The sequence below is a fragment of the Hippoglossus stenolepis genome, chromosome 24 (genome assembly GCF_022539355.2).
Source record: "Hippoglossus stenolepis isolate QCI-W04-F060 chromosome 24, HSTE1.2, whole genome shotgun sequence".
NCBI lineage: Eukaryota > Metazoa > Chordata > Actinopteri > Pleuronectiformes > Pleuronectidae > Hippoglossus > Hippoglossus stenolepis.
In genome coordinates this window covers 4,536,393-4,552,470 of record NC_061506.1, presented here as the reverse complement: position 1 = coordinate 4,552,470, position 16,078 = coordinate 4,536,393, and the positions used below count along the sequence as shown (strand labels likewise).

The window sequence follows — 16,078 nt, the reverse complement described above, 5'->3', positions numbered from 1 at the left end:
TACATTTTATTTAGTAGTTGAGTTCTTCTGTTAAAGACATTTCTACAGGGCATCTCTCTAAACCCAAACCTGGGAGCCGCTAGTAATAAACAACTGCAGATTTTCTGGCTGTTACTGATGGTGTGAAATGTTTTAGCGCCAAGATGCTGATTTACTTCTCCCCTGCAGAAAATAAAAATCATGTGTGAAAACTAAATATTTGCATCAAACTTTCCCAGAGTTAAAAGGTTATAAATCTCTTTAATAGGAACAACGTTAAAACCGAGAATTTATACAACAACAAGAAGCAACACTATAACTATGAATTAATTATGCATACTTTTAATGTCAGGGTAGCTTTGCTGTTTTATGTGGCTGCTGGACTGCAGGTGCTAGTTATTAGCTTTTAAACTTGGCAGCCTGGAGCGTGAGCAGAAAGGCTCAGAGTGAGGGATGAACTGATAATGGGTGTGTAGAGGAGGAGAAGAGCGGAGGAGATGGCGAGATCCTCTCTGTGGCAGCCATTAGGGCCACTCAGGCAGTGTGGAGGGAGCTCGTGGCGGTGACGATTTGAACCGCCGGCAGGGTGCAAACAGCTCTCTCCCCCATGTGTGGACGTTTGCTGTTTGCCCGTAGCGATTTTTCATGATGCAAACGCGGATAAATCATTTGAATGTGCTTCCCAGGCGTCTCTGGCCCAGAGGCTGAGCGGTGGCGCTGAGCACGGCTCCGTTAACCAGCTGTCCCTCTACACTTCGCCATCCTTACCCAACATCACCCTGGGGCTGCCCGCAACTGCCACGGCCACTGCTGCTTCAAACGTAAGGAGGAAACTGCTGCCAAGCTGGCGAAATTGCTTGCAGATTGACTGTGCATCTATTTAACTGTGAATGTGGGGTGTTTCCCGCCTGTTACAATTTATCAGGCCTCGTGTTCACTCTCTCCCTCCTTCACCCAGGTGACCTCGGCCCAGCAGGACGGAGGTCTGCAGCCGGCCCTCTCCCTCAGCCCTCCTTTCCTCTCCGGTGGCCACTTGACCCCCTACCTTACTGAGGCGGGCGGGGGAACAGGCGGACATGGCGCTCACAGTCCGCTGCTCCAACACATGGTGCTCATGGAGCAGAGCCAGGCACAGAGCCCCCTGGTGACAGGTGAGAGTAATATAGTTAAACTGAAGTTGCTGAAGCGATTATTAGTGGAAAGTAGCAGAGCAAGCTTATTAGTGGAAGTAGTTTTGGTAAAAATTTATCTTAATAATAAGAAAATCAAATCCAAAAAGTATTTGCATTGTTCAGTTTCGCTCCTGTCATTCGCTGGCGACCCACACAAAAAGAAAATCCTCACCGTGTGTCTGTGGTAAACTGTGTGCCCCCTCATGCTGACAGACGTCCATTCATTAGCTCAAACTAATGAGCTCCTTTCATATGTCAGCGTATGCTATGAGACTGTGACATGGTTGCTTTGTGCGCCCTTTCCCATCAGCTCATTTACCGACCTGCGACATCGCTGCTATTTTCAGCAGGGGCATAGGCAGTGAATGGGCAATGACGCACACACGGACATGTGTATGTGTGAGTCCACGCAGGCGAAAGACGTACAGACAAGGACGTCACACGCCCCCACGCAGGACAGGAGCGGAGAGCGAAATATCACAGCCCACTTGCAATAGATTCCATCTCGGTTCAGACCAGGGAGAGTCGTGTTTTAAGCCATAAAAAAAGTCTCCACATCCAACTTTACCCTTTAATATCCGCTCTTACTTCTTCTAAGTCTTTGTACGGCTGCTCTGCCATGTGGTAGCATCAACATTTATCTGCTGTTTGCACGGTAATAAATCTCCTCAGATCATTTCCCAGGCTCGACTGAGTCTGTTTTCTTACTTTTCCTCCTCCGGATGTTACACTGTAAATGCACTAAGATGTTTCCCAGTTCCTGGCTCGTATCATGAGAAAAGGAGAATCGCTGTGTGGCAGCACAGATGGTAGTTTCCATTTGGTTCACAAATCCACCTGCTAACTTTAAAAATTAAAAATCCATGTGTTGACGTTCAAGCGTCATAGATTTTTACATCTTAGAAATTTACACATACACTCATGTGTATAATACAGGAAAAGTAATATCTCAGTGTCTTGACTGACAAACTTTTCACTGGGAACCAACCTGGCGTTAGTATCGACTCTGTGATCTTTGGTTTCGCCACCTCTTACAGTCTTTCCTGTTCGTCACCCAGGCGTGAGCGGCCTGTCCATGCTGCCGGCAGCGTCCATGGCGAAGCTGCAGCGGCAGCACCGGCCCCTGGGGAGGACCCAGTCGGCCCCGCTGCCCCAGGGGAGCGCGGCGCAGGCCCATGCCCAGGCCCTGGCCCTGCAGCAGCTCGTGGTGCAGCAGCAGCACCAGCAGTTCCTGGAGAAGCACAAGCAGCAGTTCCAGCAGCAGCAGCTCCACCTCAACAAGGTGAGGGACACTGATTCACCCTGTTCTGGGCTCATTTGACCTCTTTCTCCATCCTTTCGTCCACTCTTTTTACGTGTACGTGTAGTTTTTACTAAAGTTGTGTTACCACGTTTTTTCCAGAGTCTTTATAGTAGTACATGTTGTCATTATTATTGTTATATAACATGTTATTAGCATTTAGATAGAAGAAGAGATCTGAGATCTGAAGTTGTATTCAAATAAACTGATAATTAATTAGGCCTCTAAGCCACAGTGGGGCTGTAGTGTAGTTGTTTGTGTAGGCGGCAGCAACTAACACAGCCAATAATGTGTTGTAGCTGTGTGTGTGTGTGTTTGTGTGTGTGTGTGTCTGAGAGAGAGAGAGAGAGAGGTCCTTGATTTTATTCAGCCATTTTCTTTCTCTCTCTGCTTCTCCCTCTGTAGTATTTTTGTTAGCGAGCAGGCGGAGGCAGGTATGGGTTAATATGTATAGCGCTTTGTGTGTGTATGCTTTTGAGAATGGCTGCATCCACGTCTCTGTGACTGTGGCTGAGACAGTTGCCACGGGCTGCCTGCAAGGTAACCGTGCGCTGCCATGGCAACGCAGCGGAAGCCATCGCCTAATATGGTCAGGGAGGAAGCGCGGCGCCGCTGCTCTGGACGGTTTTACCTATTCGAGCAGAGTACTCGCTGGAGGAGAGGTGGGTGGATGAAACAAGGGATTTCCTCTCCTCCTCCTCCGCCTCCCCCGCTCTCTCTCTCTCTCTCTCTCTCTCACTCCCTCCATATGTTTGTGAGCTCTCAAGTGGCAGCTTTTCACACAAACATCTCTATAAAAGCCTCTGGCACACCAAGGACAGATTCTACAGGAGTTTTTGTCAGGACTCAAATGAAAATCTCCTCCTCTCGCTCTGAGTTAATCAGAACACAAGAGGGTGGAGAGCTTCTTTTTTTATTCACACAAAAGACTTCCTGTTTTATATCATCTCTGGGTTTTGAACTGTCGAGCTATGATTGTACTGAATTGGCGTGAATAGTTTGGATACCTGACCTGATTGATATCGTATCGCAGGACCGACATACAGAGAAAAACTCACTCACACATTCACACTGAGGGAAAATGTAGAATCTCCAGTTAACCTCCCCTCAATCGGCATGATTTTGGACTGTGGGAGGAAACCCAGATTATTTCTTGGCCTGCAGCTGTAGCTCATTGGGATTATTCTTATGTCACCAGGATGTAATTGTATAATATCTGGATCTATCCTAAAAGCAGACATCACATCCACAGTTTGTGGAGCTGGAGCAAAGAGCAGAACACGACATTGTATTTCATTTGTGTTCGTTAAATTTGACATTGACTCTCACTCTGCCACATAACAACATCACGGCTGATTCCAATCTCACAGATCAGTTGTGCACATCGCTGCATCCTAATGTTACTCTGAGCTTCGGGGAATTGCGAATCGCAGCTGTAGCTCTAAACGTGATCAATTCAAATGATGTAGGACTTTACACACGTTAAATGATTAATTGATATGTAGCTATTTTTTATGATTAATTGTTGTTTTTTCTGCACAAATGAGAAACATTTACTGCCTCCTGCTTCTCAGCTGTGAGGATTCGCTGCTCTTCTCTGTCATATATGAGAATAAACCGAATATTTCCGAGTTTGGGACTTTTGAAGATGCTATTTTGGGTTCTGATACATCAGATTAATCTTCCTATAGCCCACTGCTTTTGTGATTGAGGAAGAAATGAATGAATGTGAGAGAGCGAGGTTTTTGGGGGGGGGGAGAGGCGGGGCAGACGAGGGCAGCTGGGTCGAGGGAATCGGAGGCAAAAAGAGGGCAGCGGGGGAGAAGTTTGTTTGGATGCAAAGAAGACAGTAGAATAGTATAGTGGGGGAGCTGGTGAATGCTCTGACGTCAATGCTGTCCCCTGGCACGGAGCCAGCGGACCCTGAGGCTTACAGCTCTGGGAAAAACACACACACACCCACACACCCACACACACACACACACACACACACACCTGTAGATTGAACCCACTCTTGAGGTTTTCCCTCACATCACAAACACTCGCGCTCATGGGGGCCAGTGCTGTGCAGCTTTTAACGGCTCTTTGAGTCGTCCATGTCAGTGACAGCGGATGAATAGACAATTGAATCACTTCTCAGTTAACAGCAGGCCCCAGAATGAGTCGATGAAAAGTGGCACAACAGGGCGTGTGGAATGTCTCTGTTCGACGAGACACATTTTGCCCCGGGGTACAGTCGGCGGAGCGGCCTCTCACATTCAATTAGAGCGGATAGGTTTGAAATGAGCAAGACACCGATCTGACTCGGTAATCCAAATTAAGCTTGTTAAAAGAAGAATGCTCCAGAGAAAGGAGTGATTTGCCAGGAATTAGATTCAGAGAAGAGCGTGCCTGTTTGTCTGAATGTAGCCTCACACATCGGAGGGGGATTTGTCACATCCTGCTGTTTGATTATGAAGTAAATTTCACATGCGAGAATCATCACCCGCTCGCCTCCCTCCCTGCAGATGATGGCCAAGCCCAGCGAGTCACCTGTGGGCCGCCAGCACCAGAGCCACCCGGAGGAGACGGAGGAGGAGCTGAGGGAGCACCAGGACGGCGGAGCTCTGCCGCCGGGGGTCACCATCAAGCAGGAGCCCCTCGACCCGCAGGAGCTGCAGGAGGAGGCGATGCAGCAGCACCGGGAGAGGCAGGTGGAGCAGGAGCTGCTCTTCAGACAGGTACAAGATGGGGAGCGTGATTTAAAAAACAAAACAACGCAAAGAGTGAGACATCTGCTCTGGTTTACAGCTGGAAACGAACATGGGCTGAGAGAATCAATATGACAGTTCAGAGAATTGATTCCTTCTCTGCTTGGCACTTATGTATTGCAGATGGTCCTGGGTACGTCCTGGGGAGGAAAAATCTCAAAACAGGCGCAAAAATTTAATTTGAGCTGTTAAAATGTTGCTCTGATCCCCGAGGCATCGCGGTGATTAAATGCTGAGGGGAAGTTGAAACTACATCATTTGTTTTGGCTGCCATCATTTCGCCATAAGTTGTACTCGTGATATAAAACACGTCAAATCAGTTTTTCCTCCCTTTAGTCCTCTAACACATTTACATTTGAGGCGTTTCACACAACGACTCATCATGACAAGTGGCATATTCATCTTCTTTATTTGTGTTTTGCCACTCTCGTTTATTGTGTGGGCATGAGCAGCAGGCCTTGTTGTTGGAGCAGCAGCGGATTCATCAGCTGAGGAACTACCAGGCGTCCATGGAGGCTGCCGGCCTGTCAATCTCCTTCCCAGGACACCGCCCCCTGTCCAGGGCCCAGTCGTCTCCGGCCTCGGCGTCCTCTTTTCCAATCAGCGTCCCAGCCCCCGATCCTCCGGTCAAACCTCGCTTCACCACAGGTCAGCATCGCCGTCGACCTGGAGCTGTTCATGCTCATATTCCACTTCATGTTCAAGATCTGACGAGAAAAGCAGCGTGACATCAAATAGTCAATGATACGAAGCTGATTCCCTCACACGACGAGTGCATGTTTCTGTGTGTGTTTCCCCAGGTTTGGTGTATGACTCCTTAATGCAGAAGCACCAGTGCATGTGTGGAAACACCAACAGCCACCCGGAGCACGCTGGACGCATTCAGAGCATCTGGTCCCGGCTGCAGGAGACCGGACTCAGATCGCAGTGTGAGGTACGTGAAAGGTGGAAATATCAAATATATCCTCGCTGAACGTTACGCAAAGGATAAACTGTATATGAGAGTTGCATTCCTCTTTGTGTGTGTGTGTGTAGTGTATCCGTGGGAGGAAGGCCACTCTGGAAGAGCTGCAGACGGTTCACTCTGAAGCCCACGTCCTGCTGTACGGAACCAACCCTCTCCGACAGAAACTTGATTGTAAGCTCACGCACGCACGCACGCACGCACGCACGCACACACACACACACACACACACACACACACACACACACACACACACACATCTCATTTGTCTTCACTATGTGTCTCTAATTTACTGTTAATTTCCTGATCCCCAGGTTCAATCACTCCCATGTTTGTACGGCTACCGTGTGGTGGTGTGGGGGTGAGTACAAATGTTGTTCAAGTGTATTAATGCAAGTTTATATAGTGATATTAAACGGACACGCGTATCTGAAATGATTCAGGGTTGTTAAATAGTCTTAAAAGTGAGATAAAATATCACACACTAGGTCTTCACTACGTTAAAGTTAAGGTGTTAATTAGTAGAGTTAAATAATCATTTAACGCTTCTTCTGTCACACTTTTAAAGAGAAATCTTTTGGCAGCATGCGTGTGTTGTAGTTCTTTCACAATGATACAGATTTTAACACTGAAATACAACTAAAAACAAGACCAGCGTGGAACTGATAACTGTAAATATCCTGTTTCAAGGGTTATTTTCTACTTTGCTACTTCACCTTCTTCGCCTTATCTATTCATTATGCTCTTAAAAGGGTTTTCAAAAGTCAGAGAAACCCTGTGTTTCCTCAGCTCAGGTGTGTGAGGAAAGTGTGTGTTTGTGTGTCTGCAGGTGGACAGCGACACCATTTGGAACGAGGTGCACTCCTCCAGCGCGGCTCGCCTCGCCGTCGGCTCTGTGGTGGAGCTCGTCTTCAAAGTGGCTACCGGGGAGCTGAAGGTAACCGCGTCACACTCGTCCAGTTATCGTCTCTTCGGCTCTTCTATCCTCTTTAGGATCTTACACGACCCCGTCAGTCTTCGACAATCCTCAAATGTTTGTCTTGAAAGCACTTATCTGCACATCCTTAGGGAAATACAGACGTAAAATGATTTAAATAGAAAATCCAATTATCCTTTAATTGGTTAAGTTTAATTAATCGATCAATCGTTACATTTTTTTTTTTGCCTGTTAACACTTCATATCACTTTGTATTGTTTTGCCAAGGTTTAACGCTTCAGTAGCTCCAACAGCTCTGCTCTTGTTTATAATATCAGACACACACTGAAGTCGAGACATTTTCCTGAAATTTTCCTGACGGTGCTGAATGTGAGAACGCAAACGTCTGAGTCGTTTGCTTTGGACAGTTCCAGGAGCTTTACTTGCCAGAACGCTGGTGGAATATTTGGAAAATGTGGGCGCGTTGATGAAGTTTCTAACATGCCACGGACATGACATCATGTTCTGCCTCCTGCATGCTCCACCCAGGCTCCACCCATCACCTGAATGTTCTGGACATTTTCCTGTTGTTGTGAACGTGTGACCAGCGTCTGTCTTGTCTTTCCAGAACGGTTTCGCTGTGGTCCGCCCTCCTGGACACCACGCAGAGGAGAGCACCCCCATGTAAGGCCACAGCCGTCGCCACACGTACCCCATGCATCTACAAACACCAGCGTCTGGAACAGAGATGACACAAATCATTGAGTTTATATACACATAAAGTACCGAGTGGCTTTTATCCTGCCAGCTGTTTCAAGGACTGCTGTATTTATTTCTCATATCCTTCTCACACGTCTTGAAAATGTACAGTGAAAACATGAAAGTGGAGCAGGAGAGTGCTCTTGGCTCGGCTCGAGTTTCATAACGAACCGTACGCCTCAGCTCTCTTTCCCTGTTTGCTGCTGTTTCAGGGGTTTCTGCTACTTCAACTCGGTGGCCATCGCAGCCAAACTGCTGCAGCAGAGGCTCAGCGTCAACAAGATCCTCATCGTGGACTGGGTCAGTCTGCGCCTCAGTAACGTGTCTCAACGGGAGGGTGATCAGTTTGCATGCACCGGGACCAGTTCGATTTTGACTTCCTGTAGTTTCCTCTGATGGGTTTTTTAAAAAGCGTGGAAATAACTGTATATGATGTGTGTACTGTTTACCCTCAGGACGTTCACCATGGCAACGGCACCCAGCAAGCATTCTACGATGACCCTAATGTCCTTTACCTGTCTATTCATCGCTATGACGATGGAAACTTCTTCCCTGGAAGCGGGGCGCCTGATGAGGTGAGTGTGTGTGTGTGTGTGTGTGTGTGTGTCTCTGTCTCACGGCAAACCGAGCAGCTGACGACCAGGAGACATGCTGCTGTTCATGAACGTGACTCACAGGTCTTCTCTCTCTCTGCAGGTGGGCAGCGGCCCGGGAGTCGGCTTCAACGTCAACGTTGCCTTTACTGGAGGCCTCGATCCTCCGATGGGAGATGTCGAGTACCTGGCTGCCTTCAGGTACCACACACACACACACACACACACACACACACACACACACGCACACACACACACACACACACACAGCAGCTTTAATTCAGATAACAAGCCTGAGAGTGAGTCAGGGCAGGTAAGAAGGTAACCGTAGTAACATGTGGAGGTAAAGAATGGTGTCAGGTGATTTGTTCTGTCAGGTGATTAGATTACATTTGTAATTTAGCATGAAAAATGTGATGATGCAGAATTATCCACTTTGCCACAAACCGACACTAATCTCCCTTTTATCCTGTTTGAGCATCTTTGCCATGCACATTGAAAAATTGGCTGTTCCGCTGTTTGATCTTTTATACTCCACCCTCCCGTCCACAGATCAGTGGTGATGCCCATAGCCAATGAGTTCGCTCCGGACATCGTGCTCGTCTCTTCAGGCTTCGACGCCGTGGAGGGACACCCGCCCCCGCTGGGCGGCTACACGCTGACGTCCAAATGTGAGTGAAGTGTGTTTCTTATCTCACACTCAAAGTAAACACAAGTTAGGGACTGACAAAGGTTGTGACTCTCTTGGGGAGACGATGTGATTTGAATTCCGAGCACAGGCCCCATTTACATATATCCACGTCTTGTCTGTAACCTTTCTCCAGGTTTTGGCTATCTGACCAGGCAGCTGATGACCCTCGCTGGAGGCCGCGTGGTCCTGGCTCTGGAGGGGGGTCACGACCTCACCGCCATCTGTGACGCCTCCGAGGCCTGCGTGGCCGCCCTGCTCGGCCAGGAGGTAAGGTCGTCTCTGCCAACGCGCAAGATCTGAATCCTAATTAACGATGATAAATCAAAGTGTTTGGACGAGACAAAGCAGAGCACGTTATTGCTTTTGTTATTTTAGACCGATCTGAGGAGCCACAGTCATTTTAATGAAGAGCTATTTCATTTATTTTAATCTCATATTAATCTGCTGTGGTGGAAATGTAGTTAGAATGAAAATGCATTTTTTAAAAACAGATAAAATATGATATTGTTCTTATGCCAAAGCTGTAATTTCATCCCCTACATCTTCCAGCTATCTGATTTATTCTTATAATATATTGAGGTAGTGGTGGAATTAGTGGAATTGATACATTTTTCAGCTCAAATGTTCAAATTTTAGATTATTGCATCAGAAAATGACAAAAATCATTCATTAAGTCTGAGAGTGTAAAGAGCTGATGTCCCATGGTGCAATATATCCAGGCCGACCCCTTGTGGAAGGTATTGGAACTGCAGCCTGGTACATGCTGGTGTTTACATGTTCCGTGTGTGTTTTTGTCCCGTGCAGCTGGACCCGCTGCCAAAGGCCGTTCTCGAGCAGAGGCCCAACCCCAACGCTGTGCTCTCTCTGGAGAAAGTTTTAGAGACGCACAGTGAGTCTGTGCACAACAACACGACACTGATACTCACACAGAGGAGTTTTTAAAGGTCCAGTGTGTAAGATTCAGGTGAAAGGGATCCAAAACAGATACAAAATAAGTGTGTTATCATCTAAATTGTACAAATTGTTGTTTTGTTTACCCTTGATTGGGTCCTTTATACATAAATACTTTATATTTAAATACTTTATATTTACATCGGGAGCGGATCCTCTCTAAATTATTTAACACACACCAGGGGAAAACCTTCAATCGTTTATTTGTCTTTTCATCCTCCTCCTCCTCCTCCTCAGGTAAGTACTGGCGCTCGGTGCATCGCTACTCGCCGCTCTTGGGGCTCTCCCTGCTGGAGGCCAAGCGAGGAGACTCGGAGGAGGCCGAGGCCGTCAGCGCCATGGCCTCGCTGTCCGTGGCCAACACCAACACCATGGATCAGAGGTAAAGACTCCAGAGTCAAAGAAGTTTCACAAATCTTCTATTTGTAACCTGAGATGAATCCGATTTTCAGGTATTTGAATTTATTAGTTAAATAGATGAAAATACAATGTTGAAACTCCTGGAAGTAAAATATTTTTTACAATTATTTCTCTTCCATATAGTCCCAGTATTCTGTCGTACATTAGAGTTATTAAAATATTAAAATCCTAAACGCATCCTAAAAAAGTGTGTGAAAGGTGAACACGAGACAACTGTGCGGAGTGATTGCACTGGCCCAACAAATAAACAGTGGTAGGTTTGAGTCCCAAGTCCACTGAGGTCAGGAGGTCATCAGCAGCAGTGGAAGATGATATTTTACCGGTGGTTTGAAGCCTGAGGTCTAACATCTGTTTGTGTGTGCGTTTATTTTCCCAGCAGGCCGGAGGAGGAGCCGATGGAGGAGGAGGAACCACTGTAACGGCGGGAAACACAAGGGTGTCACACTGTTACCATTGACCTCCGCGGAGAACGTCCTCTTTGAGCTGCGAAGAGTCTCGACTGAACCCTTCATTTAGTCCCCCTAAACCCCACTCACCACGTCAGTCACCTTGATTGGCGGCCCCTCGGCCCAAAAAACGAGGGGGAGGGGGTGGGCTCAGCCTCAGAGAAGGGAGCCAATCAGGAGACGGAGGACTGAATAGGGGAAAAAATTAAACATGACAGCGTCGCTTTGGCGGCACTTGCTGAGAGACACTTTTTTCTGTCAGTCTTCACACCCCGACGTTCGCCCACAGCGGCTAACCACGTGACCAAGGCGAGTGTGTATGGAGCGGGGGGTAGATCGGGTCTCGCCATAGAAAGGTGTGATAACAGGAACATACGGTGCTTTACGCCGCTGCCCTCTGACCGCGCACACACGTGGACACCAGGGACAGCAGACGTCCCGGGCTGTCAAACGCAGCTCGGGGATTCTCTTTTCTCTTTTACTCGACTATTTTACCCGACAAACTAAGGGCATCGCGGCAACTGAGATAATATTTTACAAGATGCGTTCACTGTGGACTTTGGTCGACCGACGTTTGAGTAGGCTTCTACAAAGATTTGACGGTGAGTCTGTCACCGTGCTGGGCCAGCCTGTCGTTGAGAAGAGACGAGGGAGAGGAGTGCCTTGAGGGAGGGTCCGCTGGATTTCAGGATTGTTCAGAAACAGATTGCCTTAAAGTTTTCGGTGCGAGGGAGGGAGGGAGGGAGCGAGGGAGGGAGGGAGGGAGGGAGATAGAGTGAGGGCTTTGAGCGCCGGAAATAAAGCAAACAATCTTTCAGCATGTTTACTTGGATCGTGATGAAGACAAACGTTGACGTCTCTCACAGCCTCTCGTGAAGAGTTACTTTACTTTTGGATGGATCTATTTTTCTGTAAAACAAAAAAAAAGAGACAAAAAGACGACGCTTTGTAAAGGTAGTTGCCGGCTTCAGTAGAAAAAAAGGTGCAAACGCGGAGACCTTCCAAACAAGGAAATTTGAAAAACGGCCGAAAAAAGGTTCAGCCTATTATGTAGCTTCCCTTCAACCGAAGTCCGCGCTTTGTAAAACACGGAGCATGCGTTCGAGCAGAGAGACCCGGCATTTTCCCGCAAGATTTTTGAATGTTGTCCAAACAGAGAAAGCCAAGCAAGAAAAGCCAAAGCATGAGTTTGCATCTACAGTAGTTCTTTCACTCCACTTAGCTGGCGAGTCGACAAACATTTCTCGTACTGGTCCTTCCAGATAAGGCTCCTGGTACCCAGTTCGATGTTTACTAATGTAACCCTTCACTGATCAAGTGAGCTTCTCGTTTCTTTTTTTACACGTGCCGACCGACCTCCCATGCTTTTGCCGGTTGGCAACTACCTTGGTTACCGGTGCGAGCTAAACCCTCGTCATGTATATTGAATTGAATATATTTTAAGGGGCGGTAATGGAGTATTGCCCGTTTGTATCTACATGTATTGTTTCCACATCAAGTTGTCAATTTACAATATCAAAAAAAAAAAATAACATGTTTGGTAAGCGTGTCCACTTTTTATTTTTTTATCGTACAAGATTATTTTTCTAACTTTTTTCATCCATAGATTTCGTTCTGTGTTTTTTATCCGTTTTCTGGATAGTTATAGGGCTGCCGTTCACACACTTAGTGCTGTCGTCACTCGTCGGAAACTTTCTTTCTTTCTCTCGTATTTATCAGAAACCAGGAGCGACTCTTTTCTTTCTTTCTCTCGACGGCTCCTTCTGCATTTTCATCGACTGTGTATTTATAACATGTACTGTTTATAGGAGATTTGTATATGGAAAATTTATAAATGTACTCTAACTAATGACAGCTATGATATTGTGAGCAAAAACCAGTGATATTACTCCATGAACAAAAAAGAAAAGCAGCGTATTTAACTCGTCATCAACTGCACTGTTTCCAAGCTGCCCTGAACTGGTCTTTACGCGGCGCCTCAAATTGACTTTTTCGACAACATGTGATCACTTTGTTGCCTAATGGATCCATTTTCCTCTCGTGCATGGGCGAGATGCACTTAACCTGCACTTAACCTTTCAACTGTGACAACATCACACTTCCAAAAAAGAGGTTTAGAGGCCATTTTATGTAGCTAGCCGAGTTTTCCTCGGTGGGAAAAGAGAAGAGGAGGACGCGGATGCGAAGGACGTGGAGTTTTTTAGGCAGGAAATGGAAGGAAAACGTGAGCCGATCATTTTAAATATCCACTCTGAGCATGCATGGAAATCAGAGTCTTCTAGAGCCTGACCGATACGGATTGTTACGGCCGATACTGATATTAGGGAGTTTTTTTTAATTCCGATACCGATATATACCAGCCAATATATAATATACACTATAAAAATGTCAACATATCGTAATCAAACCTTCAGTGAAAAGAAATGTAATTGTGTTTACATTCTACATATTTAAACTCTATATCTCTATTTATTCTGTATATACTAATATTCATGTTTGGAGCAAATGTAGTGAAACCCAATGTCCCCTGGGGATCAATAAATATTTCAGATTGTTATTATTACGAGATAATAGAGTGTAACTTTATTATACATAACAACAAATGAAAATCAATCAAACCAAATATATAGAAGATGAATTTAGAAGGTAAAGTTAAGTACGTATAATGTAAACATAAATGCACATCTTTTCAGCCTCGCTCATTCTATAAAGTAAAGTTTTTATATCATCGGCTAATTGATAAATCGGTCGGGCTCTGGTGTCGTCCTCTTCCCTTCTCCCGCCTGAACAGATCCGACGCTAGAACATTCAAATCGACCCCCATCCGTCACCTGCTTTGTTCAACACCCGATTAAAGACGACTACCATGTTTATTTAAGTTGATATCATCCTATAAACTTGTACAATTTGACATCAAGTCGATTTTTTTTCTCATGTCTAGCAAAACATTCCACTTGTTACTCGTTCAATTTGGCTTAACATGTTATTTTTTTTGTCGGTTTTATTTAAGGACGAATCTGAGGTTTTTTGTAGAAACTTTTTTACTACTACTCTTTTCTTTCGTTGCCGTCTGCTCGCGCCAACTTTAACTCTTTGCATGGATTGTGAGTCAGCATGCCTGCTTGTCTATGTAATAAAAAAATGTATTTGCACAATAGAAGAAGAACACTGGAGGACTTAAAAAACGAAAACCTCCCACGGCGACTCCCCGCCCCCAGAGGGCACCAGGCGGGACGGCTTTCTTCCTCTCTGGTGTTCACACCGTTCAAAAGACTTTTGTCCAAATGACTCCACTGGGAAACATTTGATATTGTTCTTATTGAATATTGTTTCCAACAAGTGATTTTGACAAGCACTAAACAACATGTATGGACTGTGTTGAAGAGAAACGTTCTCTGACAAACCTCTGCCACGTTCACAACTTTTAAAAAAAACAAGACTCTCCCAAAGAATGTTCCTCTTTCAAAGATTTTTTTAAACGGGCACAGAAATGACGGATATCTGAAAGGTTTGGGAAAGGGTTTGGAGAAACAAACAAGGGCATCGTCGATTGATTGTCACACCCACCTCAGCCAGTTCAATATATATATATATATATATATGTTTGTATATATATATATATAACCACTGTGGCTCAAGAGCAATTCTTGGTTTACATGTAAATGGATTGAAAAGTTATTTTTTGTTTGTTGTTCGTCTCTATTGATGAAAATTGTTATCTTTCTTTGGGACCTACGCTTTGGACATTTCATCTCTGACATCATCTATAAAATATATTTCTGAAAAATACAAGCGTCTCTGGTTGTGTTGACTTTTTTTATGCGTCCGCGCTGGCGACACCCGGTGGCCGGAGGCATCGTGGTTTCTGGTCATCCATCCTCAGTCTCGCTCTTGAGAAGACGCTATCTCAAGAACACCTTGAGGGAAATTAGAATTTAGCGGCGAAAGGTCAAGGTCACGTTGGCTTTATGAACACGTCATCCTACGAATGCCTTGTGAGAATCATTTCAAGTTTGGTACTAATGTTCACTTAGACTCATGGGTTGACTGATGAGATTCTAATTTGTGCTTGAAATTAACGGACATAAAAGATGTTCAGCGGTTTAATAAAATCACGTTTCTGACTTTTTCTGTTGTTCCGGGAATTTCACATCAATAACAAGGTCTAGACAATAATCCAGTATCTGCTCTTAACTCCAGACGAGATGGTTACGCTTCAGATTATCCCCCTGATGACGAAGTGGGATTATCAACTGACAGAAAACCTGAGGAAGCTTTTCCTTCAGCGGCATCTTTTATCACCTCAGTCAAAATCCATGTTTGCACAATGGAGGTGTCAATAATCAATACTGCTTGTTGTGTGGTCGTATAGATAGTGGGATTCCTGAGATGTTTTCAAAAAGATACAAACCATCCTCGTCTTTTCAGGGGATATTTTTCAAGAGTCTGTACCAGTGTGATTCCTCCTGTTTCCGATTTGCTCTGGATCTGAAGAACGGCCAAATTATCTGCCCAGCACATGACCATCATCACCAGAGTGAAGAAGGAAGGTCTTTGGTTTGAGGAGACGCACGAGAGGCACGAAGTCTCAGCTGACTCCTCTCGAGTGGAAAATCTAATTGAGAGAACCAATATCACAAGTGTTCACGCCGGATTTAGGCAAAGTCCAAGGCAGCAGCTGTCAGGTGACCTCCTCCTCCTTTTGGTTTTCTGTCTGCGCTTTATCTGACGAGTGTAAAGACTAAAGGGCTGCAAGACATTGATTTGAGGTTTGATCTATATGTGAAAATATATATTTTTTTGACCTGATAAAATAAATTGTCTTTTGAAAATGGAAGCAGGGTATTTCTTGGGTTTCTTTTTACTAAAACATGACTCAAAAAATGTGATTAAGAGTATTGATCACATGCAAGTGTATCTGGCCCATTTAAATATTATATCATAATTATTTTACCCAAAAAAGCATGAAGTTTTACAGTCCTACATTTTTAAAGGTTGACCATTTTTTCATGGACATATAGAATGAAAATAATCAAAATACTTTATAAACAAGGTGAAAATAGTCTTTCTGATTATTTCCAGTCAACATATTCAATATCTACAAGATAAAAAGCAATAAGTACAAAATAAATACATA

General features: G+C 45.2%; 1 protein-coding gene across 3 annotated transcripts in view; it reads left to right on the top strand.

Annotated features, from left to right (window-relative positions):
• LOC118103394 (histone deacetylase 4) overlaps positions 1–11,670 on the top strand; it is a 50,879-nt gene extending 39,209 nt beyond the window's left edge. For 2 of the 3 annotated variants that reach the window (XM_047339132.1, XM_035150290.2), the window contains 18 exons: positions 666–800; positions 938–1,130; positions 2,189–2,433; positions 4,959–5,171; positions 5,654–5,849; positions 6,002–6,135; positions 6,237–6,339; positions 6,480–6,526; positions 6,995–7,102; positions 7,710–7,765; positions 8,053–8,140; positions 8,296–8,415; positions 8,537–8,634; positions 8,986–9,104; positions 9,258–9,391; positions 9,929–10,013; positions 10,313–10,457; positions 10,872–11,670. In XM_047339132.1, the coding sequence (XP_047195088.1) occupies positions 666–800; positions 938–1,130; positions 2,189–2,433; positions 4,959–5,171; positions 5,654–5,849; positions 6,002–6,135; positions 6,237–6,339; positions 6,480–6,526; positions 6,995–7,102; positions 7,710–7,765; positions 8,053–8,140; positions 8,296–8,415; positions 8,537–8,634; positions 8,986–9,104; positions 9,258–9,391; positions 9,929–10,013; positions 10,313–10,457; positions 10,872–10,914 (2,262 nt within the window). In that variant the 3' untranslated portion in view covers positions 10,915–11,670. The remainder of the gene's footprint in view (positions 1–665; positions 801–937; positions 1,131–2,188; positions 2,434–4,958; positions 5,172–5,653; positions 5,850–6,001; positions 6,136–6,236; positions 6,340–6,479; positions 6,527–6,994; positions 7,103–7,709; positions 7,766–8,052; positions 8,141–8,295; positions 8,416–8,536; positions 8,635–8,985; positions 9,105–9,257; positions 9,392–9,928; positions 10,014–10,312; positions 10,458–10,871) is intronic. The other variant, XM_035150294.2, reaches the window with a different exon arrangement.
• Positions 11,671–16,078: the final 4,408 nt, after the last annotated feature.